This window comes from Eumetopias jubatus, unplaced genomic scaffold (assembly GCF_037043125.1).
Source record: "Eumetopias jubatus isolate StellerSeaLion01/CBP00866 unplaced genomic scaffold, mEumJub1_p1.0 scaffold_13, whole genome shotgun sequence".
NCBI lineage: Eukaryota > Metazoa > Chordata > Mammalia > Carnivora > Otariidae > Eumetopias > Eumetopias jubatus.
The window spans coordinates 45334789-45360248 of record NW_028274819.1 but is presented as its reverse complement, the minus strand read 5'-3'; the positions used below and the strand labels follow the sequence as shown (position 1 = coordinate 45360248).

The 25460-nt window shown below is 49.4% G+C and overlaps 1 protein-coding gene across 6 annotated transcripts in view; it reads left to right on the top strand.

The window, feature by feature from the left end:
- The window catches only part of TEAD1 (TEA domain transcription factor 1), a 228616-nt gene that overhangs the window by 165532 nt on the left and 37624 nt on the right, over positions 1-25460 (top strand). For 3 of the 6 annotated variants that reach the window (XM_088018138.1, XM_028116833.2, XM_088018139.1), the window contains 4 exons: positions 12620-12754; positions 13852-13898; positions 14785-14846; positions 15955-16079. In XM_088018138.1, coding sequence (XP_087874264.1) covers positions 12620-12754; positions 13852-13898; positions 14785-14846; positions 15955-16079 — 369 coding nt within the window. Of the gene's footprint in view, positions 1-11792; positions 11805-12619; positions 12755-13851; positions 13899-14784; positions 14847-15954; positions 16080-25460 lie in introns of those variants that run through there. The other 3 variants (XM_088018140.1, XM_088018137.1, XM_028116832.2) reach the window with 2 other exon arrangements.

Genomic DNA, 25460 nt, shown 5'->3' with positions numbered 1-25460 from the left:
AGCTGCACGGGCTGAGCAGTTGGAGGACTAAGATAACTTCATAGATCCTGCTTTTTAACCAAAGGTGCCGTCCTCTCTATGCGGATGTAACTACCCCAGTGTTTGCTCAAGTTCTGACTCTGTTTCTGGTTTCTCTGCGCTAACGAATTAATGATGTACAAAAGAAGTTTACAGACATCAGTTGTGTGTTTCCATCTGCGATGTTATGAATTGCTCTTATTTCTGTACCATCCGTGTGGTTCCTACCATCTCACCGGGGCACACAGCCCTGGACCAGAATCCCTGTGCATGGTGAATAAAGCTCTCCTGTCCAGAAGGGATTCCCCATGGGATGCAGGAAGTGCTCTTTTTCTCATTTGGGAATTTGAAGAGTCTTCCTCGTTGGAAACAGTTTACCATTACTTTATACATACATGTACACACAAACACACGGTTGTATTCATGTTTGTTCTTACAAAATACGAAAAGGTGACGTCCCCCCTCCTTTCAGCCGTGGCCCACTCGCCTTGGGAGCTGACCTAAGGAGGCGGAAACAGAGGCAATAGGGTAGCAACCGGCTCAGCCCCAAGAACCACCTCCATCTTCTTGCAGTTACTTGCCTTCCTCCCTGCCACATTATTCTTGGAAGAAGGGAGGCCTTTGTTCTTCCCATCAGATAATACCATTTGAGCGCTCTGGGCATGGTGTTCATCATGGTGGGCATTTAAGCAGTCAACCCCCTATTCACAGAGCTGGCCGTGGAGATGGGAATGGGAACTATAGGGCACCGTGGGATAAGTGTTAGCGGAAAGAGCCAAGAGCAAACGTGGAGGGAATCCCAGGACACGCTGCCTGGTGATGGGGATGCAGAGACAGGAGTTAGTGTGCTGCAGGCCTCTTGGAGGTTCTTTCCATTGAGCTCACTGCCAAGTAAGTTCCATTATTCAGAGTTTGGGGAATAACAGTGAGGAAACCAGGGCTCCAGGAGTTTAATGGATGTGCCCAGAGCCCCCAAGCCTAGCACACGTCACTGTCAGGATTTGAACTCAGATCTTTCTGAATCTTAAACCACTGCTCTCTCAGGCGGGGTTGCATCCAGTGGAGGTGGGAGAAGGTTTTCAAGCAGCAGGCCTCACACTGGCACACCTCGTGTCACCCCTCACATCCCTTGTAGCTGGGCGTGCAGCTCTTGCTACCGACCCTTTCCTCAGCGCCCACATTTTAGAAGCAAGGTGAATTTTTAACACCGAGCCCTTGGTCCACGTGTGGGCTTCATGTGTGACTGACCCTGTGGTGATCGTCCGTAACTTGGGGCCATGAGGTCCTAGCCACAGAGCTGCTGTGTCACCCACCACTCAGAGGACATTAGGACAGTCCAGGAGCACGAGACTGGCTGTCACCTACCTGCAGAGATGTTGCCGCCTTTGCCTCCCATGGGCACTTGACGTTAGCGATGCCTTCCTTAACCTTCCTAACCAGCCATCACCGGGAAGTGGTCTCGTAGGAGAGGTCAATCTCACCGGTTTCTCCGTGCTCTGCCGTTCAGCTCTGGAGTCTAACAACAGCACATTTGTGGGAGGCAGGGATGAGCCTCCTGGCTGAGTTCGTTGTGGGGTCAGGCTGATAGCCACATCGTCTTGGCCTCCCACATGAACTAACGAGATAAAGCCGCTACAGAAGGTTGAAGTCATCCCAGCAGACAAGGATAGCTTCTGGGTGGGGGGGAGGGGGTGGCAGGAAGTATCCAGACTTAACAGAGATGTTGTGCCCTGCCTGAGAAGATGTAGCAAGGCCTTCTGGAAGGAAGGTGGCTGTCCACTGGCCACTTCAGGACCTGTGCCTGCCTGCCGGCCTTAGCCCGCTGCTGGGCACTTTTCCATAATGTTTACAAGTCAAGGATTTGTATTCTCTGGGGGTGGATAAAGGCCTGTAGCCCTCCTTTGAAGAATGAAGCCAAGCTTCATCCTTCTGTCCTCCCTCAGAGTTGGAAAAAGTAGTTTGCTCACCTGTGCTAGGTGTGGCTTCCCTATGAGCCCTGTTGCCTGTAACCCTCCCTCCTTCCTGGGGAAGGGTGTGCTAGAATTCTTGAGGCTGGTCGCTTTCCAGCCTGTTTTAAGCCACAAACTCATTTTTCAGATTGAAATCTTAGTCAAAACATTTAATATATAAATGAGTAAATGCTGTTCTTTTTTTTTTTTTTTTTTTAAGATTTATTTATTTGGTAGAGCAGGAGCAGCAAGGGGAGAGGGAGAGAGAAATCTGAAGCCGATTCCCAGCTGAACGCGGAGCCTGGCACAGGGCTCGATCACACCACCCTGAGATCAGGACCTGAGCCAAAACCAAGAATCAGACATCTAACCCACTGCGCCACCCAGACACCCCTAAATGAGTAAACGCTGATTTAATTGAAGCTCGTGCTCTTTTGTCCTTAGCAATGGCCTCTTTGGCTGTTCCACTGAATAAGGTGTGAAAACCCCCCTGCTTTAGGCCAAGGGAGAAGGAGGTAACTTCCTCAGCTGTCCCTGCAGCCTTTTCAGGACAGCATGTGCTCTGTGTCGTGCTCCGCCATATTCCTCTGAAGCAAACAGAGTCACGAAGACAGTGGTCATTCTCATGTCACAGTTGAGGAATCATCCTAGCTACGAAAGTCAAGCTCTTGAAAATCTGTTAAAATAAGTTCCAAAGTCAGCTTTATGCTTCTGCTAATTGCAGAAGTGGTTCTCAGAGTGCTTGTTTGTGAACCAGATCGCCCCAAAATGTGTGGGCTTTAATTTTAACTTTTTTTTTTTTTTTTAAGATTTTATTTGAGAGAGAGAGAGCACACAGAGGGAGAGGGAGAAGCAGGCTCCTCACTGAGCAGGGAGCCCGATGTGGGACTCGATCCCAGGACCCTGAGACCGTGACCTGGGCTGAAGGCAGACACTTAACCAGCTGTGCCACCCAGGTGCCCCTAATTTTAACCTTTGTAACAAAATTTGTTTTGGGGGAAGTTTAAGATTTCCACAAAGATTTGAACTTTATAAAGCACAGAAATGATTAATTCAGTCCAGCAGACTTTTCATTGAGTATCCATTGTGTTCTAGACCCTCAAGTAGATGCTGGGCATAGAGAGTCAAATAAGCAGAGTCTCTTTTCTTGAGGACCACTAAACTTTTCTGTTGTTTTTGGCCACATTTGGGGAAATACTAGATTTCCAGTAGATTGCCCCGCAGTTAGGGGAGTCTGCAGTGGAACAGAGTGGTGAAAAGAGTGGGCGGTTTTGAGTGTGGGAGAATTAAGGAAAGCCTCATTGGAGGAGGTGCCATTAGAACTGGGCATTGAGGAAGGCAGACAGTTTCCCCTGAGATATGGGGGTGTTTGGGGAATCACAAAGAACACCATTACTTGGAGGCACGAGATGGGAATGAGTCTGGAGGAGCCCAACAGGAAGGTCCCAGATCATCTGTGGGAGAGTGAGGGTCACCTCTGGGCCATGGGGAAACTGTGGGGAGCACTCACATGTAAGCTTTGGAAGACAGTGGTCTCTCCCGTTGTTTTCAGAGGAATGGCCAGGAGGGAGGCAGAGCTGGAGGCAGGGGGCCTACTTCAGGGGCTGCTGTAGTCTGAGAGAGAGAGAGAGAGAGGTGAGGGCTTGGACCAGGCAGCCACATCCCCCTGGGGCCCATCTCTGTGGTTCACAGCAGCGCTCCCCGCCGTCTGCGGCTGGTTCCCGTTCCAGTCCACTCTGACTGCTGTGAACTCTTCCTTAAAGAGTAGATTATGTTTAAAACTCCAGTCCTTACTAAGTCTGAAAAGTGTACACCAAAACTTTTCAGTAGCAGCATTGAACTAGGTTTTTGAAGGTTGGGTTCTCTTAAAGTAATGGCAGTTCACTGAGGGTGTGCATCAAAATTAACTATGAATTTGGGTTGCTAAATTTTAAATATAATTAAGTTAGAAAGTGCAGAGAATTACTATTAAATATTTATATTCATACCAACCAGAAATGATCATTTTCATTAGGAAGTATTTCCTTTAATTTTTTTTCCAGTGGAATGCATCAAATGGCAAAACATTATTCTTAACTTTTTCTAATTTCCTCTCCCCAACCTCCTTTCCCAGCCAATCTCAATCTCCCTCTTTTCCCCACTCCCACCAACAGTATCTTTCCTTACCATTTATTTCCCTAAGAAAACAAATCTAGTGAAGACTATTTTCTCCTTTTGCCCTTGTCCTAAAATGAATCTAGGTTTTTATCCATCATTTACTCTGAATTTGTGCTAAAGCCATTGCCACCAACATGAGACTCTTTAACATACAGCAGCCTAAGCCAAGATAGATTTGACCAACAATTTGGGATGACCTTGGACACAGACTGTAACCATAAGGGAGGGATGCCAGGGGCGAGCAGATGGAGGGAACAGTTGAAGTGGCCGGGGAGTGATGTAAGGAGCTGAAGAACCAGGAGCAGAGAAACTGGGACAGCAGCAGGAAGGGGCGAGGAGGTAGGCGCGGTGAGTGCAGTTGAGTTTCAGGTGCCTCCTAAGATGGATAAGGAAATACAAGGCATTGGTGGCCAGTGTGCCAGAAATTTGGACATTAAACACAGTTTTTTGTTTTAATCTTCTTGACTAAAGTGCCTTACGGGACAAATCAGAGTGCTAACTGCTGATCTAAAATAGAGCTTAGCTTTGAGGAATCCTTTCTCAACGATGGGCATGCCATGTTGTGGTCCCTGCCCAGACAAAATCCTTGTGGCCCACTGCTCTCCAGGCATGAGGTCGGTCTTCGGTGGCTTCGTAACTGGGCCCGGTTCTAGTTCTAAGGTAGAAGATAACAGCCTTGTAGGTACCTAGCGTTCCCGTGACCTCTGGGTCTGTGGAACGTGCATTTGGCAGTTCCAAGGATGCAGACTTTTCTCCCTGGGAGCCCGCGTCACCAGCTGCATCTGCAGTGACATCCCCCATAGCAGGTTCGTCCCCCCTCATTCCCCTGCCGCCTCCGGCCGAGCATTGAGGAACAGCGTCCTGTCTGAGAAGGCAGTGTGTGGTAGGTCTGAACACCAGGCTGCCCCTCCAGAAATTGTTCCCTCCTTTGAATTATTTCACTCACCATTAATTGACCGAGAGGCCATGAACTATTTTTTTTTTTTTTTAAGCTCCAGGGATTTATTATCCCAGCCCGTAGAACAAATGCAGAAGTGTTGTCCACGCAGGAAGCAGTCTTTCTGTGCTACTCAGAGTTCCTGCTTAGACTTTCCCGCTGAGTCTGTGTGTGTGTTCGCTTGCCCTGCGAGGTTGTCCCGCCCCTGCCCAGTGGCCTCCTTCCCTCACGCCAGCAGAAGGGCACCCTGCAGACCTCCACCACACTCTGGACCTTCATCATCTTCTTGAGAAGATGGACCAGGCCACTTGTGTGGGGTGTGTTTTGGGGAGTGCACAGGTCCAGACGGTACCCCAAGGACAGGAGGTCTGCATTCTGCCCTAACCTCAGCAGGGGGACATCTTGGGCAGTAGACGGGTTCGTGTCAGGCTCTGGAAGAAAAGCCCATACTTGCTGACATTGCGTCATGCCAGTAGAGCAGAGAAAGGCCTGAGACTGTCCAATTGTGTCCAGTCGTTGGGGACCAATTTACGAGCTACATGTGCTCCCCGGGGCCGTTTTCTTCATTCTCGCCCTGCTGGCCTTTTGTGATTTGATTTCTGAGCAAGCCATTCTTTCCAATCTGCCATTCCTTCCAATAAGCAGAGAGCTTAAAGTTCAAATTGTTGATTTAATTCTCCCGAAGAGTTCAGGAACTTCGCTGGGGCATTGCTGCCGTCCACACTGCTACTCCCTGGTTGTATCACCACTGGTTGCAGCCAGGAGTGGGCCTGTCCACAGGGGAGACACACTTCACCTCAGACACTGGGGCTCCCCGCGGCCCCCTGAGCCCCTCTGCTCCTTCAGGCGTTGGCTGTCCATGGTAGCCAAGCCCAGGAAGCCCGAGCCGACCGCCTCCTTGGTCTCAGCGCCAGCACCGAGACACTTGGCCTGGCCGTGGGATTTGGGAAATGATACAGTGCCTCTCCTGGCATCTCCCGATCTTCACGGGGTTCTTTTGCATTCATGGCATGCGCCCTCTCTCCCCAGCGATATTTTCACTGCCTTGTTTTTAGTTTAACTAAGTTAAAGCTAAGATGGGAGACCGGTAATTTCTCGTGCTTGGGTGTGATGGAATTAGAACCACTCATCAGCGGTGTGGTGACGCAGAGCTCACAGTGTGAACTAGAGGACTGAATGCATGTACCTTTCTGTGTGAACCGAGCCAGGTCTGGGTTTGCTTTTTAAGGGCAACAGAAACAGCCTTGTTTTCTACTTGTATCCCTTTCTAGAGACATCCCATTGTTAATGGGCCTCCAGTGTAGACAGTGCCCTAGAGGAACATGGTGCCGAAAGGTTATGGAGTTGGTACCAGGGCTCCTAAGCCTTTCTGGTCACCTGGGCCCCATCAGACTCCCACGTTCACTGAATGGCAAGGCTGCGGGCACGATGTGGAGTGCTTAATGCAGTTCCCAAAGCAGTCCTGAAAGTGGGTGTTCTTGTCCTCAGCTTAGAAACGAGGAGGCAGAGGCTTAGAATGGCCAGGTGACTCACCCAAGGTCACAAGTCTTAATTTGCTCCCAGGGCTAGCTAGCACCAAAACCCAAACTCCCTGCCTGATGATGACCTGCTGCCTCCCCAAAGAATGCCGGTCAGGGATGAGGGCTGGGCTCATTTCCCTGACTGAAGATGCTTCCGCATTGTCTCCCTCACCGGAGCCCCCTCTTCATGCATATTTGAATTAAACAGAGCAGATGAGTGGTGGGAGCTGATAGTCTGGAGCCAAACTTGAGCCTGCTGCCGGCGTGCGTTCCTCTGACTTCTCAGGGGAGATTGACTTCTTGCCTCTTGCTGTCGCCTCCCAGGGGAAAGGGGGCCGTGGTCAGAAGGGTGCCTTCCCCCTCCACCCTCCCCCACCCCCGGCACCCAGACCTAGCTGTAGTTGACCTGAATGCCAGGCTTCCTGGTAGAGTCATCAGAGACACCTACAAATCACCTGGCTCCTCATCTATAATCTTTTATGATGCTAAGCCCCACATTGGAATTAAAGGAAACACTATTGACAATTATAAAATACTAAATATAGCTTAGTACATTTAAAAATCAACAATGGTAAAAGCCTTGAAAATTTTTTCTTTGATGTGAATGGAGTCTTTGGCATTTGGAAATACAATAAGATGAATTAATTGCTACTCATTACATGGGAAGTCAGGAGAAGTATGAATGTGCCTTCCCTCCTTGGCAATAGCTGTTGCCCGACCGAAATAGCCCCCTTTTGTATTTACTCGTGCTTTCTCTAATAATAAGCAAATTAGAGATCATGGCTAGAAAAATTCAAGTGCCCTCCATCTTTTCTCCCAAACCATCATAGAGTTTTGTGATGTTTATCTGCTCAGGGGCTAGCGCTAATAATTGCAGAGGTCATGTGAATCCACATAGTGCAAGATGAGAAACAACATCTGCAAGATGACTTTTACAAGAGTATTCTGTGTTTTGTCTTTTTCTGAAAAAGTGATTTTGCAAGCAAATTGCTATCTTTCCTCTTTTGTATTATATTTTTGTATTGCTGGGGAAAGTATATTTGGGGAAACACATTTAAGGGCTATCCAGAGTTTTTGAATCCATAGTCTTTTTTTCAACGTTCCATATTTTTCCTGATGTATTGGTGGACTTCCCCATAAATAAAGTAGACTGGAGTCTTTACGTGTTAAATTGATGGCTCCTGAGCAAGCTTTTTGGAGTATGTTGATGTAGTTTGCTGTTCATTAACATTCCAGATGTAACAGCTATAAAATGGTACACGCAAGCTCATGAACCTTTTAATATTCTCTTTAAAATTTGTTGATGGCTAGTGCCGGAAGATGATGAGATAGTTGATTCCTCGGGATAATCGAAGGCCGAGGAGGCAGAAGGAGGTGGGAATAAGACTCCTGTCCAGTCTGGAGGCTGACTTCATAAAACGTCCTGGAGTTTGAGACGCACACTGCTCCAGCCGTGTGCATTTCTGATATGGCTGCCTTCCTGTATATTCCATGTAAACACTTCCCAAACATGGCGCACATTTAAACCGTAACGAGGAGTCTGCAGAGCCCAGAGGCATAGCAGCCGCCGTGCTCTGCTTCATGAAATGTGAAAGCCTCTTTACTAAGTGACAATAACCATTTGAAAGGTTTCGGGCTGAGGAGTTTATGCGTGACACAGCCTGCTGGACCCTGTGTGGCTGAGGTGGGGAGGCCATTGACAGCATGGCGTTCCAGAAATTGGACAGGCAAGAAAGGCAAGCGGGCGCTGAGACTTGCGTCCCTAGGTACATGCTTTATCTGCCTTTGTCCTCAGGTCAGACGGGCCATTTGTTCTTAGCAACCCCCCATGTTTCCTGCCCCATAAATATTTTTCCACGTTTCAGGTCATGGGCTTGAGTTAGACTTCTGTTGGAAAAGGGAGATTTGCCTTTTTTTCCCCCACTCCCCAAACATTCAGCTTTTTGTAGCCTCTTTCTTTGTCATGTTAGGGATGGAGGGACTTCAGATCAGTTCTGAGGACTCCGTGTGAAGTTGTCCAGGCTTTTTGCTAGGACACAGCGTTCTTGTTCATACATGTTTGTGTAGAGACATACACACACTGAGAGTATTTCCCGTAATCTAAGACATCATAGGCGGTAACTCAGTATTGACTTCATAACAGTTTTTCAAGATAAGACAGTGTGCTCAAACTTTGTAAATCTCATCTGCATTTCAGAAGTGTTGGTGTGAAAACCTCTTAGAATAAAATTATTCTGGTGTACAAATGCAGCCTAGATTTTTTAATTTACCTTATCATCAGGTAGATTAACAACTACTTCCCTTCCCCCTTGATTCTGGGGTGAGCAGTGAGAATGGAGTGGAATGTCTCAAAGTCCAGCATCTTAGACCAGAGGGTCACAGAGAAGCAATTTCCTCGGGTCTGACACTTAGAGTTATAATTTATTCAAAGCCAGGAGTGTATCTCTGGGCTGAAAATGACAATTTTGAGGCCCTTCCGTTGAAGTCTCTCAGCTTGGCATCCTTCCGTTCTCCCATTTCAGATTAAGTGGGTCTACAGTGAGGCTCTTGGTTCCGATCTCGAGATATCGCTGGCAGGCCATATTATCTGCAGCGTTGCTTTAGATTTTAAACAAAAAATTTTAATCCTTTTAATTTTCAAATATGTATTTTAGATAAAGGGGGAGATGTTATTAAATGAGAAGGTAGAGAGTCTCCACTTCAAAAGGTAGGAAATCATGGGTATAGACGTTTTAGTCCATTTGCATAAAATTGCCTATTCTCAGATAGCTAGGTCAAGTGCAGAAAGAACCTCTACGTGAGATAAAATTTCCTCTCCACACTTGGCTTCCTCTCTGTTAGGATAGACAGCCAAGAGCTGCCCAAATTTTAACGTCTTGCTGTCTTTTCACCAGTACTTTCGGGCTATGTGTATTAAGATGTATTTGCTTATAAGTGGAATGCACACTCACAGCAGCTGATACTTTCAGGGCCAGAAGGGCTTTAGGGCATAAATGCGACCCTTTATTTCATAGGTGAAGAAAATTAGAGGGTTAAATGACTAACCCAAGGTAATGCAGCCCATTAACATCAGGCTGAGGCAGGTGTGGAGCTGCATCTCCAGACTCCCCTTTATAGGGATGGAGCAAGTTGGGGAGACAGGAGTGACTGATTTGCCCTCCTGCCTTTGAGCATCTGTTTCATTCAGGTACCTCCTGCAATGCTGGGTTGTAAGTGTCCAACCTGACTTTATTTAGCAAAAGGAAATGGCCCTGTCCCGAAGCTGGGTGACCTAAAGAGCAAAGCTGGTGACTTTTCTCCTTTCCTCATTGACTGATTTCGTTGTTTAAAAAGGAAAAAAAAAAAGTATCAAACTTTTGTGAGCATCTTCAAGAACTTTTCCATCAGCCTAGCATAGGGGAGCATCTCTAGCACCTCTGATAGAATAAAAGCGGGCGATGGAGATGTGGGGGACTCCTTTCCATTCATACCCCGACTTTGGATTCTTGAGTCCCTACCCCTGAGGGTGCACAGTCACTGTGTCTGGGGGAGCCGGGTCACCCCGCCATCAGCGTTTCATGAACGTGGAGGCCCATGATAGACTTCTGGAATAGAGCCAAGCCCACAGCTCTTTTCCTAGTTATTCCTCAATTTGAATCAGCCAGACCAGCAAGAAGACTGGGCTGTCACTGTCCCAGCTCCCTGAGCCTGGCCCCTGGCAAAGTGGTAAGGCTTGTTCCTTGTGGTGGATGACACCTGTGGTTATACCTGTGATGTGATGTTAGCTCAGAAGTCATCCTGAGGGCGTTTATAACCTCTCATTAGGGGTTAGGTGGCTTGGGGGCTGGAGTACAAGGGGACGGATCTAAAAAGAACCCCTCAGTGAGTTTGTATTGCTGTCAAGGCACTCCTGACAGAGAAGGGTGTTGTGGGACTGGAGCTGGGTTTTCTGTTCATTAGCCTGGATCCCCCTCTGCGGGGATGATGAGACAGGTGGCAGGTGCAACCACAGGACCAGCGAGGAGTAGATTGACTGGCACTGAGATCTGCGTGTGTCAGGTTCTGTTTGGCTTTAGGGCATTTGCACACTTAGTATATTCCACTAACATCAAGATTTGTCTTTTTTGGGCATCTCAGTATCTGAAATGATTCAGCTCGTTTAAAAAAAAAAAGCAAAAACGTTAACAGAGGAAGCTAGCTTTAGGTAGAGCATTCAGATGAGCAAATGGGGGCTCAGCTCAAGGAATGCCATCTGACCCGAGGCAGCAAAGCCCCACACTAGTGCCTGGAGCCATTCTGTTGGGGACGAGGGATCCTGCAGGCTTCCTGGGCCTTCACCCTGTCCTTAAGCTGCAGCATGTGCCCTTCGAGATGATCCCAATGACCATGGACAACCCCCAAAAGCTGTTACATGAGGCCCATTGCTTTGTCAGTTGAGAGCCAGAGAAATGGATAAAATGTACAGTTCTATGCAAGTGTTAGGCTCTTTTCCAAGGGGTAATGTAAGCTTTTTGAAAATTCACATGGTGTTCCTGGCAGTTATGGGACCAAGTGGTGTTTCTACCTTGGGAGCACCTAACTTGATCTTTTTTAGAAGCCCCTAGTAGTTATTTTGTAGGCTTGGATTTTTTTTTTTTTTTTTTTTTTTCAATTTCTCCCAGCCTCTGGTACCTCAGCATGCTTATGAGTCACCTTTGGGTAAATCCGTACACATTGAAGCCAACTCTCAGCTGTGTCTTAGCCTGAACTTTCCCTTGACCTTCACGCACTGACTCTGAGTGGCAGCTGTGGTGGCCACTTTCTTTACTTTGGTGCCACCATTTTGTTCCTGTTCTGACAGAGTCTGGCCTGGTAGAGATTGTATAGACCTTCTGTGAGCAGCCAGGCACCTTGACATATTTACCAAGCATGAATCTCTGCCTGCACCATCAGGATCTGTCACACACCTGGGGGCTGACCATTTCTCCATCTACACTGGGGAAGCCACAGAACCAGCTCAAAGGGGTTGGGAGTAGTTTTTGAAATGGGTGGACTGGTTGGTAATTGCCTTTCTAGATGGTTATCTGGGTCATACATTCCTGTTAAAATGTGAAAAAGACCCAGAGTCCTATGCATTCTATTGTACCCCATATTGTGTGTTTGTGTAAATATGTGTATTTTTTAAGTGAAGAAGAAAAATACCCCTGCCTTTGTCCACAATTCTTTTAACAAACTGTTTATTGTTGTATCCAGGTAACAAGCATGGTAAGTATTTTCACCACATTGAGTATTCTGTATTTTAGCTGTGCTTGGCAGACTTTTTGGCTAGCTTTGTGTTACCAGCCTTGGCTTTTCTAGAAACGACCCATTTAGGAAAGGGAGAAACCACTTGCCGGGTAGCGTCCCCTGTGTCCTTGGCTATAGAGAGAACCCGTGTAGCCTTAGACCTCCATGGTGGGGGTACCTGAGAAAGCATGCGCCCCCGCCAGCATGCTGCTTGGCCCCGTCATGGCCCCCCACCTGCCCTGCTGCTTCTGAGCCTCCCCACCAGGTGTCTGCCAGGGCTCCCGGGCCTCGCATGCCTCCAGCAGCTCCTGGGACTGTGGCCCCGTGACAGCGCCCACAGATGGGGCCTGCCCACACCCTGTGGACGGTCCTACCCCAGAGCCACCACCCCCCTCTCCTCTCTCCCTCTTCCACCTGTATGCTTTAGTGCAGGGCCTTTTGGTTTTTTTTCTCCCTTTCCTTGAGTGTGTTAAGTAATTGGAGAAACCTCCCTTTGGAAGCTGGAAAAATAAATACACTGCCCACTCTTCTCAGAGGCTTCCCATTCTGTTGGAAAATGGATTAAAACATTTTTTTAAAAAAATGTTGCCACTGGGTAGTCTCCGTAAGGGTTCAGAGTACGGTAGGCTGAGTGTGTTTTAGCCTTTTGGCTGTGTTTATTCATCCGTGCATGTTTGCTTCTCCAGCCTCCTCTGTGGCTCTGGGTTTAGTCCATGTGCTCGTGGCTGTGCAAGTGAAGCTGCCTGGTAGCTATGTGTTACGTAGTAAGTCTGTGTGTCACTGTCACCTTCAAGGATCAGACAGCCAAGGATAAGGCCCTGCAGCACATGGCCGCCATGTCGTCGGCACAGATCGTCTCAGCCACCGCCATTCACAACAAGCTGGGGCTGCCTGGGATTCCACGCCCCGCCTTCCCGGGGGCGCCGGGGGTAAGTCACAAGCCCGTCCGGTAGGGGTGGCCCCTACAGGTGAGGGGCGGCGTGAAGCCATCCACCTGGTGCTTGTTCTTGGGCCTGGTGTGAGGGCGGGGAGGACCACCTGTGGTTAGCTGATGATGCCAGGTGCACAGTGGTGAGAGGGAGGGGGCCGGGAGAGAAAGCTAGAGGCTGGGATCCTGGGTCCCCACAGGCATGGAATTAGGTATCACTTTGCCGGTGTCCTTCTGGGCTCTGACCTGCTTCTGCTTTTTTTTTTTTTTTCCTGTGTCCTCAAGGCCCCTTTAAGGGAACTAACCGTTAAAGGGGCAAAGTATTCTATTACCGTTTTCAGTTTGCGTCTACCAAAGGCTGAGAAGTTAATGTTATAATCTCATTCATCTTCGCAATAATCTTAAATGCCTCTCATTGTTATTGCCGTCTTGAGGATGATGAGATTAGTGAGTCACAAAGCGAGTTAGGTAATGTGATCATGGCTAGTGCCATCAGGACTCAAACCCAGGGCCTTGTGACTTGCTCTGCAGCCCCTTCTACACAGGCTGCCTGTCCCCAGGGGGTGGCAGGCACCAGAAGCCTCAGGGAGGTGCACAGCAAAGGGGGTGTCTGCATTGCTCCTCGGAGCTCTTGGCCTCTGGTTCAGAGCTCTGTCCTCTCCTGGCCGGGCCCATGGTGCTGTGAGCTGCGGAGGCAGAATGTCACACAGGGAGCATTTGCGAATGGAGGGAGGAAGAGGAGGATGGGCAGGTGGGTGCGTGGATAAAGCGGCCGGATGAAATATTTGTGAGCCCCCTGTCATGTGCCCAGATCTCGGGTGGGTGTCAGGAGAACACGGAAGAGCTGCTGTCTGGTCCCTGCCCTCAGGGCAACCATCTGGAGGAGGAGCTCCGGGGAGGCCTGGGCTGCTAGGCCAAGGAAGCAGGTTGCTCTCTGGTGCACATCGGCAACCACATCTGCATCTAGACAGGGTCACTCAGCAGCAGACGAACGATCTGAGCCCACTGTCTTTAGCAGGGGTTGGAATGTGTGGATGTCCTGAACAGTGCTTTTGTGTGAACTCACAATCCTGATGCCTCTTGCCTTTTGCCTTCCAGTTCTGGCCAGGAATGATACAAACAGGGCAGCCAGGATCCTCACAAGAGTAAGTCTGGGGAGGGGCTAGCAGTCACAACAAGGGTCTGGTCATAGCACCGCCTCGGTGGCGTTTCCCCAGGACCAGACTGCCTGGGAGCTTGTGGGAGAAAAGAGATTGAATCTGAGGTCCCCAGAGTCATCTCCCATCATCCACTGAGGCCAGCAGCAGGAGAGAGACTGGAGTTGGTCTAGAGAGGCATAAACGGCTCACTGCCACCTTAAGTATTAGTTGCTCATCCAGCTGGAAACAGGGAGAGGGGCCCCGGGCCTTCGTGGCTTTGGAGGGCAGAACCTGGGGTCTTCCTGAGAAGCCCCTGTCTGAGAGAGGACAGTGAAGGCGCTCCTAGAGCCTGGCCCATCCTGGCTTTCCTGGGGGGTGAGGGCAGCTAATCGACAGTCCTGCTGGTGCTTTGAGGGCAAGGGGAAGCTGAGGATCATCTGGAGATAAAAGCAGAAAGGAAGTCCTGCCCACCTGTTCTCAAAAGAACTGAAGCTGTTCAGCCAAGAGAGGGAGAGCCCGAAGCATGTCCCAAACCTTGCCTGGGAATGGTGACCCCTGACCTTGGTCACCACAGGGACGAGAAGAGAGATTTGATTAGATGTCACAGCATACGGGAATCAGGCTGATGTCTCTCCAGCTCATCCCGCTGAAGTGGTGTGAGGCCTGATGGTTTGGTCCCCAGCACCTGCTGGCTCCTCTCAAGCAGAGAGGGTAACTATCTCTGTCTTGGCGGAGCTCTGCCTGGGCTGTGTCAGCACCTGCAGGCCGGGAGCCTTATGGGTGGTGGGGTGGGGTGCAGGTTGGGCCCCTAGCCCTGGGAGGCCAAGGCCAAACCTGGGGAGTAGCCACTGCTATAGGCTCGACTTCTGACTCTCCACCCCTCCCTCCCCAGCGTCAAGCCCTTCGTGCAACAGGCCTACCCCATCCAGCCAGCGGTCACAGCCCCCATTCCAGGTGAGTCTCCAAGGGAGTTCCCCTCGGAGGACCATCCTGTGCAGCTGGTGGCTGGGCCCGTTGCTTTGCTCCACAGAGCCTGTCCGCTGTACCTGCAGTGCCTTGGGCGCCCCCTCCTCACCCCTACTCTCCTTAAGCCTGGAACTCAGAAGGGTCACAGACGTGTTCAGTGCCCCCAGCCAGTTCCCCGGAGTTCTTCAGATGGGTTTTTAAAGGAAAGGGAAGCCAGCGGTGCCCAGCTGGCTCAGTCCGTAGAGCATGCCACTCTTGTTCTTGGGGTCGTGAGCTCGAGTCCCACATTGGGCATAGAGTTTACTTAAAAATGGGGGGAAAAGGATTTGGATATGTTAATTATATCTCAATTTAAAAAAAAAACCTGAAAAAAAAAAAGGGAAGCCCGATCACTTTCACCAAGGACCCTGGGTCACCCTTGGAAGGGGAAGTAGCTATGGTTCCTTCCTCGTCATAAACAGGCTGAATGGGACAGTTCAGATCTTGAGGGTGATAGGGGATTAGCCAGCCTTTATTATATAAGTAGGTTTCAGTTCCTTGTACCCTCTCTTTAACGAAGAGCTTCCAGGGAAGCCTTGACTAGCAACCCGGAATCTGGCCAGCCCACCTGCCCCCCCCAACACGTGTGCACGTGGAGTCACTCCGTTGAACTGCTGTCTGTTATTGAGTCCTCTGAAAGGACATGCATTCACATGTTGTGCTCTGTTCCAGTGTCACGGAGCATTCTGAGTAATTCTGTAGTGCTGGTGACCACAGTCTTAAGGAAGGAGATGGGCAAACACAAGAAATTTCTTGGGGGATCCTTGCAGAATTCACTTCAGGCTGTTCAGCCACTTTGGCCTTGGACCCCAGCCGGCCCCTTGTCTGGGATGGGGGGTGCTCCAGCCCTTAACCTGGGCCGAAGTTGACATTGTGAGGAGCCCCCTAGCGTTGTGCCTCTGGGTCCTTGGCCAGAATCCTCCCACTACCTGACTTCATTCTGCCCCTGGACTCTGGTGGAGGGGGGCAGCCGTTTTGCAGGGCCCGGTCCCAGCACTGGCCTCAGGCCCGAGGGGAGGCACGGGGCCTGCTTTAAAGGTGATGATTGGTCTTTCAGGGTTCGAGCCTGCGTCAGCCCCAGCCCCCTCGGTCCCTGCCTGGCAGGGCCGCTCGATTGGCACAACCAAACTTCGCCTGGTGGAATTCTCAGCCTTCCTTGAACAGCAGCGAGACCCAGACTCGGTGAGTGTGCTGCAAGGTGTGCCTTGAATCCCATTCCTGTTCACCTTCACACTCCTCTGCCTTCCTTCTCCTTTCCCCCTCGCTCATGCCTGCCAAACAACCTGGGTCAGAAGAGCCAGACTTTCACTTAAGTAAAAAGGTATTTCTATTGACAAGCAGATAGAATTGTAGAGCCGAATATTTATGAGTGCTCTGGACCTCAAACTCCAGGGAATGCTGGAGCTTGAAGGGAAAGACTTTAACAGGGCTCTTGTGTTTAGGAAGATTAACAGCAGGTGATGGTTCTTGAACCCTGACATGTGGCTGGCACCGTGGAAAGCTATTTATATATATAGTCACGCTTTACACCCACAAAAACCCCTAAAGTGTCGGTACCGTCGGACAGATGAGGAAACAGAAAGGTTAAGGAATTTCTCTGAAGTCACACAGTTAATATCTGATAGATTGGAGATTCAAATTCACGTCTTTAAAACTCAAGCCTTAAGCATTTAGCTGTTGCTCTGTCCTGCCTTTGCAAGTCTATCTTTGCTCAAGATAGCAAGTGGTTCTCTTCTTACGGAGAAGTAACAAGCTGGTATTCTAGCAGTTCGGTACAGAAAGCAATGCTTTATGACATAAGCACCAGTCACGTTGGCATCTGGACTCTGTCATTTTTGTTCTTTGCTGTCTTCCCTGCCCCGTCTAGTTCCCATCACGCCATTGTTTCCCAGCCCGGCCCATCACTTCCCATACATATGTGAGCCCCCCTTCTTTCCCACCCAACAATCCCCAGACCCTTTCTTCACTCCCACTCCTTTGCTGTGCATCTGTGCATTGCATCTGTGTGTGGGTGAGCCCTAGGCAAAAATGCAGGAATCAGGAGTTTGTCTTCAGGATCCTCACCAACTCCTTTCCATGAGCTCTCTCTCACCCCACCGCCCTGATCTCTGGGGCTCCCGACGCGCAGAGGTCCCACGCTCTATATGTGTTCACTGCTTTGCTGTCGTTCTGTCATCAGGAGAAAGTGTCATGGATGATTTCACCATCTGTTGTAAATACCGACATACTGAACAGTCGGAGTTGACCTCTCTGGGGTCTTTGTACTGTAGCTCAGTGGAAAGCCTCTGACTAGGGAGACGCCACAAGCCATCACCATAGTGGAGACTCAGTGGACCCCTGACATTTCTGTTTATGAATTGTGAACTCTGGGTAGAAAAATAGAGCCTGTTCCAAAATTAGGAGAAAAAATGAAGAAAGAGATGGAAAGTAGGTCATTAGGCCCATTGAGGCAGCTTATTGGGACGAGGAGGGGAAAGGCCAGCTGGATCGATCGCTCTTCTCGTGTGGCTGAGTGGTTTTATAAGAAGGGTGATGGTGATGGCATAAAATCCTTCTCTGTGAGAGGCACTGAGATATAAACAAAAACGATTACCCTCCTGATTCTTTGTTTCTTGTTCTTTCTGGAAAGCATAGGGGGTTCTTTGGCCGAAGACTGGGTTTCAGCCCAGCGATGCTTTTCGCTTTGCGTAACTCGGGTTGGTAGGACACCTCGTTGCTTACAGAGTACGCTGTAGTTGATTATTTCATTCTGTCTTTGTAGTGCTCCATGAGTAGATTCTGTTTCCCCCGTTTTACAGCTGAAGAAACTGAGGCCCAGACACATTAAACAATTAAGGATGGTTAGTGAATAAGCAGAGGGATCAGGAGCCCAAATCGATTTCATTATACTCTTTTCACTACTATAAACCACCCCCAGTTTTGAAGTTCTCTCTCTCCAGTCTACATATCTCCCGTGTGAGCCAATCTCTCTCTTTGCTTTTGACCGTTTTTTAAAGAACAGAGCTCTTCCCTGTTTCCCTGGTTAAAAGACGATAGAATATTTTATCACAAAAGTTTTATTTTTGTTTTTGTTTTTTTTAATTAAAAAAGCCCATGGCAGCCCCCTCTTGTGACTGTTCTCTCCATTTATGGACCTATTAGGGCCAGGAATGCCCAGTTCCTCTTTCCGCTGTTAGCGTTTATTGGGCTTCACATTGAGAACCACTGGATTCATTCAGTCCAATCCGTAAATGCTTAGGAGCACCTGCACGTGCGTGTAAGGCGCTGCACAGCGCGGCACAGACGGGCACCGTGTCTGCCTGTGTGGGGTGTGACATGTAGCACGAAGACACACACGAGGTCATTGTGAAGTGTGGTGACTTCCATGAAGGAAGAGCACTAAGCGCTGTGAGTGATTAACGGGACAGGGCAGGCTTCCTTGAGGAAGTCACCCTTACCCTGGAAGGTAAGGAGAATAAGGGAGAAGAACATTCCAGAGGTGATGACTCTGAGTGTAGAAAGCAGTAAGAAAGTTGGTGAATAGTTTCGTAAAGGCAGGGCCCCCCGCCCCCTTGGAACAAGTCCAGAGATACATCATGTTTCTTCCGTGTTTAGGATTATGCATGATAATCGGACTGGTTCAACTGGATTTGGCCTTTTATTGATGAATGGAAAGGTTTGGCTCTAAAGATTGGACTTGAGCGCATGACTTCAGAGGCCCTAAAGTAAATGCAAGGCCTGCTGTGAGTCGACACCCTTGGGCCTCTTGAGAACATAACTATGCTTTATGGGGGGCATGAGTTGGGGACTGAAAAAAATTGGAATTCATTCAACAAATACTTTTTAAACACTTCCTACATGCCAGCCACTGTTCCAGGTGTTAGGGAACTAATCCTCATTCTCCTGGAGCCTGTGTTCCAGAGGAGAAGAGGTGAGAAGTGCGCACGCGCACCCATTACGTAAGATGATGTTAAGTGCTTCTGTGGAGTAAACGGCCCTTCTTCACCATTTGAAAATTACTTGCTCTTTAGATTAAAAATGTATAATTTCAGAAAGTAATAATACCTTCTAATATATATGTTAGTGTTTCTGGCTTGTGTCATGATTTTTTAATTTTTTATTTATTTCTTAAGAATTTATTTATTTATTTGACAGAGACAACGAGAGAGGGAACATAAGCAGGGGGAGTGGGAGAGGGAGAAGCAGGCTTCCCCGCTGAGCAGGGAGCCCGATGCGGGGCTCGATCCCAGGACCACAGGATCATGACCTGAGCCGAAGGCAGACGCTTAACAACTGAGCCACCTAGGCGCCCCTGTGTCATGTCATTTTAAAATTAGGTCTATCAGACCGTGCCAACCAAAGCTCTATCACTGTTGTGACATCAAGTTGTTACATTGTAACATGTGTGTCACTTTTGATGTGGCTTCCCACATTCCTATGTCATAAACACTTAATTTGCAGCACGAATACACTTGTTTTCACAAAAACGCTTATTTTGCAGTGCATTTGCACAATTTAATGGATACAAATGAATACATGGGGGATTGTGAATAATAGCATATGAATTTATTTAAGTAGAAATGTGAGGGTTTGAAGGATGGTTCTCATGTGAGAAGGAAGTGAGAGGACCTTGGGAGAAAAAGGTGATTAATTGAAATGGGATTCATCGAAATCAATAATTTACAAAATTATTTAAAGCACTGTGACAGTGTCTCAAGCACCAGCTTCTCAAGTTGCACAATGTGTGCTTTATTTTGCAAACACAGGGTGCTGATACAATGAGTGTGTAATGGCACTTCAGGACCAACGTCACACTGAAAAACTTGGAGCTTGTGGATGGGTTCTTTGGTTCTCAGACTTTCTGTGGCTTCTCAGACTTTAATTTTACTCTTTTTTTTCCCAACGACAGGAGAACTTAAAGCCATCTAAAGTAAATTCAACTGCTGCCTTTTAACAAAGCTGGATATACAGTATTTAAAATACAACATGAGACCTTAAGCTTGTTAATTTGATAAGGGAGCCAGCAAAGTGACAACTACTTAAAGGTCCCCAAACCATTTCAATTTTGTGTTTGTTTTCTCCAAATCTTTGTCTCCATACAGACATAGATACACAGTTTCCCCTACCTGCTTCCAAAGACTTTGGCTCTTTGGAGTCAGGGAGCTTATAGGTAATGGTGACAAACGCCAAACAAATTAATGAGCAGGGTGCTGTGCTGGTTTTCATGAGTGATCTCTTTCATCTTTGTCACAGCCCCATGAGGTAGGTAATTCTGTTCCTTTTTATGGAAGAGGCCTGGAGAGATGGCCTAAGCTAGTCCGCGGCCGGGGCTCGAACACACGCTTGTGTAGCAGCAAGGGCAGGAGGAGGACCTGGTTCGCTGGGTCCCCAGGCTAGGGTGGCCCCCCTGGTACCAGCCATTCTGGAAAGTCACTCTTCGGTTGACAACGTACGTGCCCATCGCCACCACTGAAGACGTCGTCACGACTCCCCTATCCCTGGTGGCGCTAACACCGGTAGACCCGCAGGACAGTAGTGGCGACCGCAGCACCGTGCATCATTTTATTTAATCCCGGGAGACAGCGTGCCCCATGGTAGCCCGTCAGCTGTCATTGGAAACAGGATTGCGGCCCAGGTCTGTTGACCGCAACCCGAGATGATGACCAGAAGGCTGCAGGAGCCGGTTGTATCCAAGATGCAGCCTGTGGCCCGCTGTAATCTGTAAGGCGCTGAGGAAGAGTCGTCTGGGGGATGAGCGCCCCCTGCTGGCTCTGCATCGTGTACGAACCAGACGGTAGCATTGCCCCCCAAATCGGGGGTTGTTTACATTGGTGGAAAACCAGCAAGTCAGTCCCTCTGTTACCTCTGGCTCCACTTGAAGCTAAGAGAAAAACAGCAGAGGGTGAAGAAAGGAAGGAAGAATCTAAACAACAGAGACTATTTTAGAAGTGGTTAGTAATGCTTGGAAATAACGCTTTACTACATGATTTCACTGTTACATAGCAAAGGACTTCAAGTGTTCGGTGCAAGATCCTCCACCCAGCGTGGGCCATTTAAAAGCACCTTGCCTGAAATGTGGCCAAGTTAGGCAGCTGCTCCTTTAGGCCAATGAAAATCTGGGCTCTGCGTGTGTGTACGGGGAGTGGTTTTCCTGATAAAGCCTAGCAGCCTTCCACCACCTCTACCCGGGGCCATGGCAGGTGCCTCCGGCCACGTTCTGCTCTACAGCTGGCTCAGACTTCCCAGGCACAGCATTGCACATTTCATGCCTGTGGTGTGCTGGATGCCGGAGCGAGCAGCTCCATAAGCAGGAGGCGAGTGTGTGCGTTTCCTTAGGTAGGAGTTCCTACAGCCAGAGAGGGGGAGACCATGGGATGGAGAGGGAGGGACAAGGTGGTGATTCTCTTTAGATTTTGAAGCAGCAGGGTCTTGCAGAAAAAGGAGGTGCATTCTGTGAGGGGTACAGGAACAAACTTGAACAGGGAAGGCACAGCTCAGCTCACTCTAGGAAATACCTTTATATATCATAGTAGTGACAGCCACCAGCACTTCCTGAGCTGTGTTACAAGCACCGTATGCCAAGTATGTTGACGTGGATCCTGTGCTTCTCTCTAGTCTGTCAGTAAAGGAACAGAGGCTCAGAAACATGAGGGTATGTTATCAAGATCCATCGCCAGGAAGTGGCCGTGCCAAGGTTTGGCTCCACTCTGTGTTCTTAACCACCTACCTGTACTTTTGAAGAAATAAAGAAATTCTTCAAACAGAAAGACAGCTGCCTTCCAATGTACGAGCTCCCTAAGCACAGGCTGGCTGTCACAGTGCCCTTCGCCTTGGGTAGAGAGTTGGGCTGGGTTTTCCCTGAGCTCCTTTTCCAACTTCTGCTGCTGTGATTCTTCTCAGGGTTTGGGGCAAAGAAGGGAAAGAAGCAAAGAAGGTTTCCACCTGGGCTTTGAACACATCTCCCCTCGCCCTGTAGTGGCAGCATGTTCGTTTTAGTGGAACGAGAAGGCTGGTATCTGGCTAGCTGTGTGAGATTTGGGGCAGAGGCGCTCAGCCTGACTCTGGTCTGTGTGTGGGCACTAATGTTCTCTTGGTATTGCTCTGACAGTTACGGGGAGTAGCGTCCCTGGACCACACCGAGGACGCCGCAAATGTATTTGCAACCTGAACATCTTGTAGTAATGTAGCTGAAAATCAGGCCAGAGACATGGAAGGAACCAGGCTTGAGAGGATATGCTCGCCAGGTGTTTTGGACCCTATTGAAATTCAGGTGGAAACCAGAATATTTTTTTTTAATTAATTATGATTCGAATATGTAGTAAATTCACACAGTCCAAAATCGATAAGCATAAAAGAATGGAGAGAGACTTCCCTTCCTTCTAACCACTGTTACTAGATTCTTATGCATCTTTTTGTTTTTGAGAGAGAGAGAGAGAGAGAGCGAGAGCGAGCGCGCGCGAGCGCGCGCACAGAAGCCAGCAGGGAAGGGGCAGAGGCAGAGGGAGGATTCCCCACGGAGCAGGGAGCCCGATGCGGGACTCCATCCCAGGACCCTGGGATCATGACCCGAGCTGAAGGTAGCTGCTTAGTGGACTGAACACCCAGGCACCTCTCTTATGAATCTTCCCAGAGGTTTTAATACATACAGAGCATAACGTGAATCTGTATTCTCCTATCTCACTCCCCTTTTGAAAGAGAAGCTGTGGTCTGATGTGTGTTTCAGGAGGCTGACAGGTCAGAGAGTGGCTGGGGTAGGGAAGAGACTTTCTGGTCCAGGTGTTGGGTGGCAAGGACCAAACCAGGGCAGCGGCCTGGCCATGCCCAAGGGGGACAGAAAATAGGGAATGTCGGGGGAGAGACATTGTGTTGAGAAAACTAAAAGGCCTTGGGGACTGGTTAGCTCTGGGAGGAAGAGTGTAGTGGAGATAACTGTTTTTGGGACCGGGGATGGTGCTGTAATTTGAGGAGCCGTGGAACAGAGAAGGAAGCAGGATTGCAGAGAGCCGCCTGTGTGATGATGCTCTCGCCTCTTGTTGAAATAAACTTGCTGAAATGGGTATTAGAAACAGAGAGGCTCAGAGAGTTTAAGTAACTGAGCCCAGGAATCAGCCCATCGATGGCAGGGCTGGAGATTGGAAGTTTGTCTGAATCCAACGCCTGTGGTTTGAGGAGCTGGAGGGAAGGTGGCAGCAATAAACACCCTTTGGGGGAGGTCTTATGTACCAAGTGCTTTTTCGTGGATTCCCTCCCAGCGTCATGTGGAGGGGACCAACCAGGAGTGGAGTGATCATCTGAGAAGAAGGATGCTTCTCCCAGCACCTCCCCTCTGGGGAAAGAAATGGCAGGCCTCTGAGGGAGAACACCCTGTAGTCCTACAGATCACCTTACTCTTCTCCGTAAAGGCGGTTGGTCAATGTGGCCCCAAGAATGATTTAATTTTCCTATTTTTATAGCTCCTTTCCAAGGCCTAAAGTCATGGTTCAACGAAATTTCCTTTGTTAGATCACGGAACCTGGTTTTGGTTTGGAAAATGTGACCAGTGCAGCTCTCAGGAAGTATAAAGTTGATGAGGCCTGTGGCGAAATGAAGGGCAGGTGGTTTGTGTGGGGACTAGATTGGAGAAGTAAAGTAGTACGGTCAGCGGCAGGGTGAAAACTCCACAGAGCGCCAGGAGAGTCCTTGCCTGTGTCAGGACAGGGTGGAGAGGATGGGGTTTCTCTGGAGAAGCTTCCAAGCCCTGCTGGGGCTTCTGAGGCAATGTATTCATGTATTCGTGGGGAGATGGCTGTTTGGGCAGATCTGGTTTCGGGGCCTTCTGAAAAGAGGCCCCCTCTCCCACCGCTGTTCCCAGCTCGCGGGTGGATCTCCTTACTAGTACACCTGCGTACCGGCATCTCTGTGGCACCCTGGGGCGCGTACAGAAGCGTCGTGTTTGCTCTTCCGTTTAACCTTCACATGGACCCCTGGAGAAGAGCAGGCCCGGTGTCAGCCCTGTGTTCAGATGAGGAAGCCAAGACCCAGAAAGGTTGAGCCCCTTGCCACAGGCTACACAGCTCAGAAACAGCAAAAAGCCTGGCTTCTAACCCGTGTGTCGGTAATGTACGCTCCGCATGCTTAGAATGGATGGTCAGAAAGCACATTGGGCCTTCCCGGGTCTCAGAGGAAGGCTACAGCTCGTCTGGCGGTTGGCTTCCCCCACGTTTTTCGAGTAGGACCCAAGCAATGCAGTGTTTTTGGGTGATGGAGGGGTGGCTCAACCGTGGTGTGGTGTGGTTTCTCCTGCTCTGTCCCTCGCGGCGGCTGAGCCATCCTAGGTGCTCATCCTCACCCAGCTGCACCCTCTCACGGTGGTGCCTGGTTTACTCCTGTGTCTGAGCAGCTCTGGGCACTCACCCTCTTTTTTCATTGCCATCGAGGGATGAGGCAATTGAAAGCATCTGGAAATCTGGGTTTTATGGATGTTTCACAGAGGCCCAGCCAGGCTCCATCTGCTTTCCTTGGCAGGTCGGCACCCCACGAGCCTGCTTTCCCAGTTGCTGTCCCTGCATGTGGCCCGTGGGCCCTTACAGCTGCCCCTCTGGGGGGGGGGGGAGACCCACTTCCTGAGAAAACAGTAGCCCCTCTGTGAAGATGGTGGTGGAAGTGGGAGGCAGGGGTGAGGTGGTGCCTCCTGGTGTGAGATCTGGGCAGGAAGGACTTACCTGCTCCTTATTCTTTGCTTTCGGTGCTGTTTGTTTCTGAGAAGAGTACAGGGGAGGGGATGAAGCAGTGCCCAGGTGCCAAGTAGCCAGAACAGGGCCGGTGCCTCTGAGCAGTTAGCTGAGAGGCCCTGCTGAAGTTTGAGCCCAGGCAAGCCCCACCGCACAGCCCGCCCTGCTCCCCCCAAGCACTGAATATGCAGGTCCCTCTCCTTGGCTTGGCCCCACAGCCACTCCCTGTCCCTGCAGGGCCCAGGGGTTATCACAGGCTGCCCAGGCTGCCCTGGGGGTGTCTGGACAGAGCCCAGGCAGGAGAGGGACAGGAAGCAATTGTAGGTGATTTGTCCCTCCCTGTTCTGTTCCAACTTGTACATTAGCATCCCTTGACAGGAGTTATTTGTCTTGGTTTCTTTAAATTCCTAAGTGGATTATAGTTCTTCTCTTGGTATTATTTGACAGCAGTCATTTTTCAAGGTTTTACTGCGTTCTTCAAATACTTGGAATTTTTGAAACAAATTTGGGAAAAGACCGCCCTCTTCATGTCAGACTGTGTAGTGCAGCTCTGGGCGTGTCTCAGGAACCGGCAGCGATGCCAAGGACCTGCAGATTTGTCGGCTTTCTCTGTCCTTTTTCACAGAAGTGAGCTGCCTCACCAGACGTCTCTGGAATAGAATCTATTAGCCGTGCTTTCAAAAAAGAGGAAAGAAAGAAAAAACCCCAGTGGTCGCTTTTGGGAGTTGTGTTGTTCCGGTTTGTCTCATGGGTAGTGATGGGCACTTTCAAGGACAGGCTGTGTGTGCTTCAGAGAGCAGGCACTGATGTGTCTGAAGGAAATTCGGGGGCCAGATCACTCCAGGCTCTGGGTGCACATCACCCCCACCTCAGC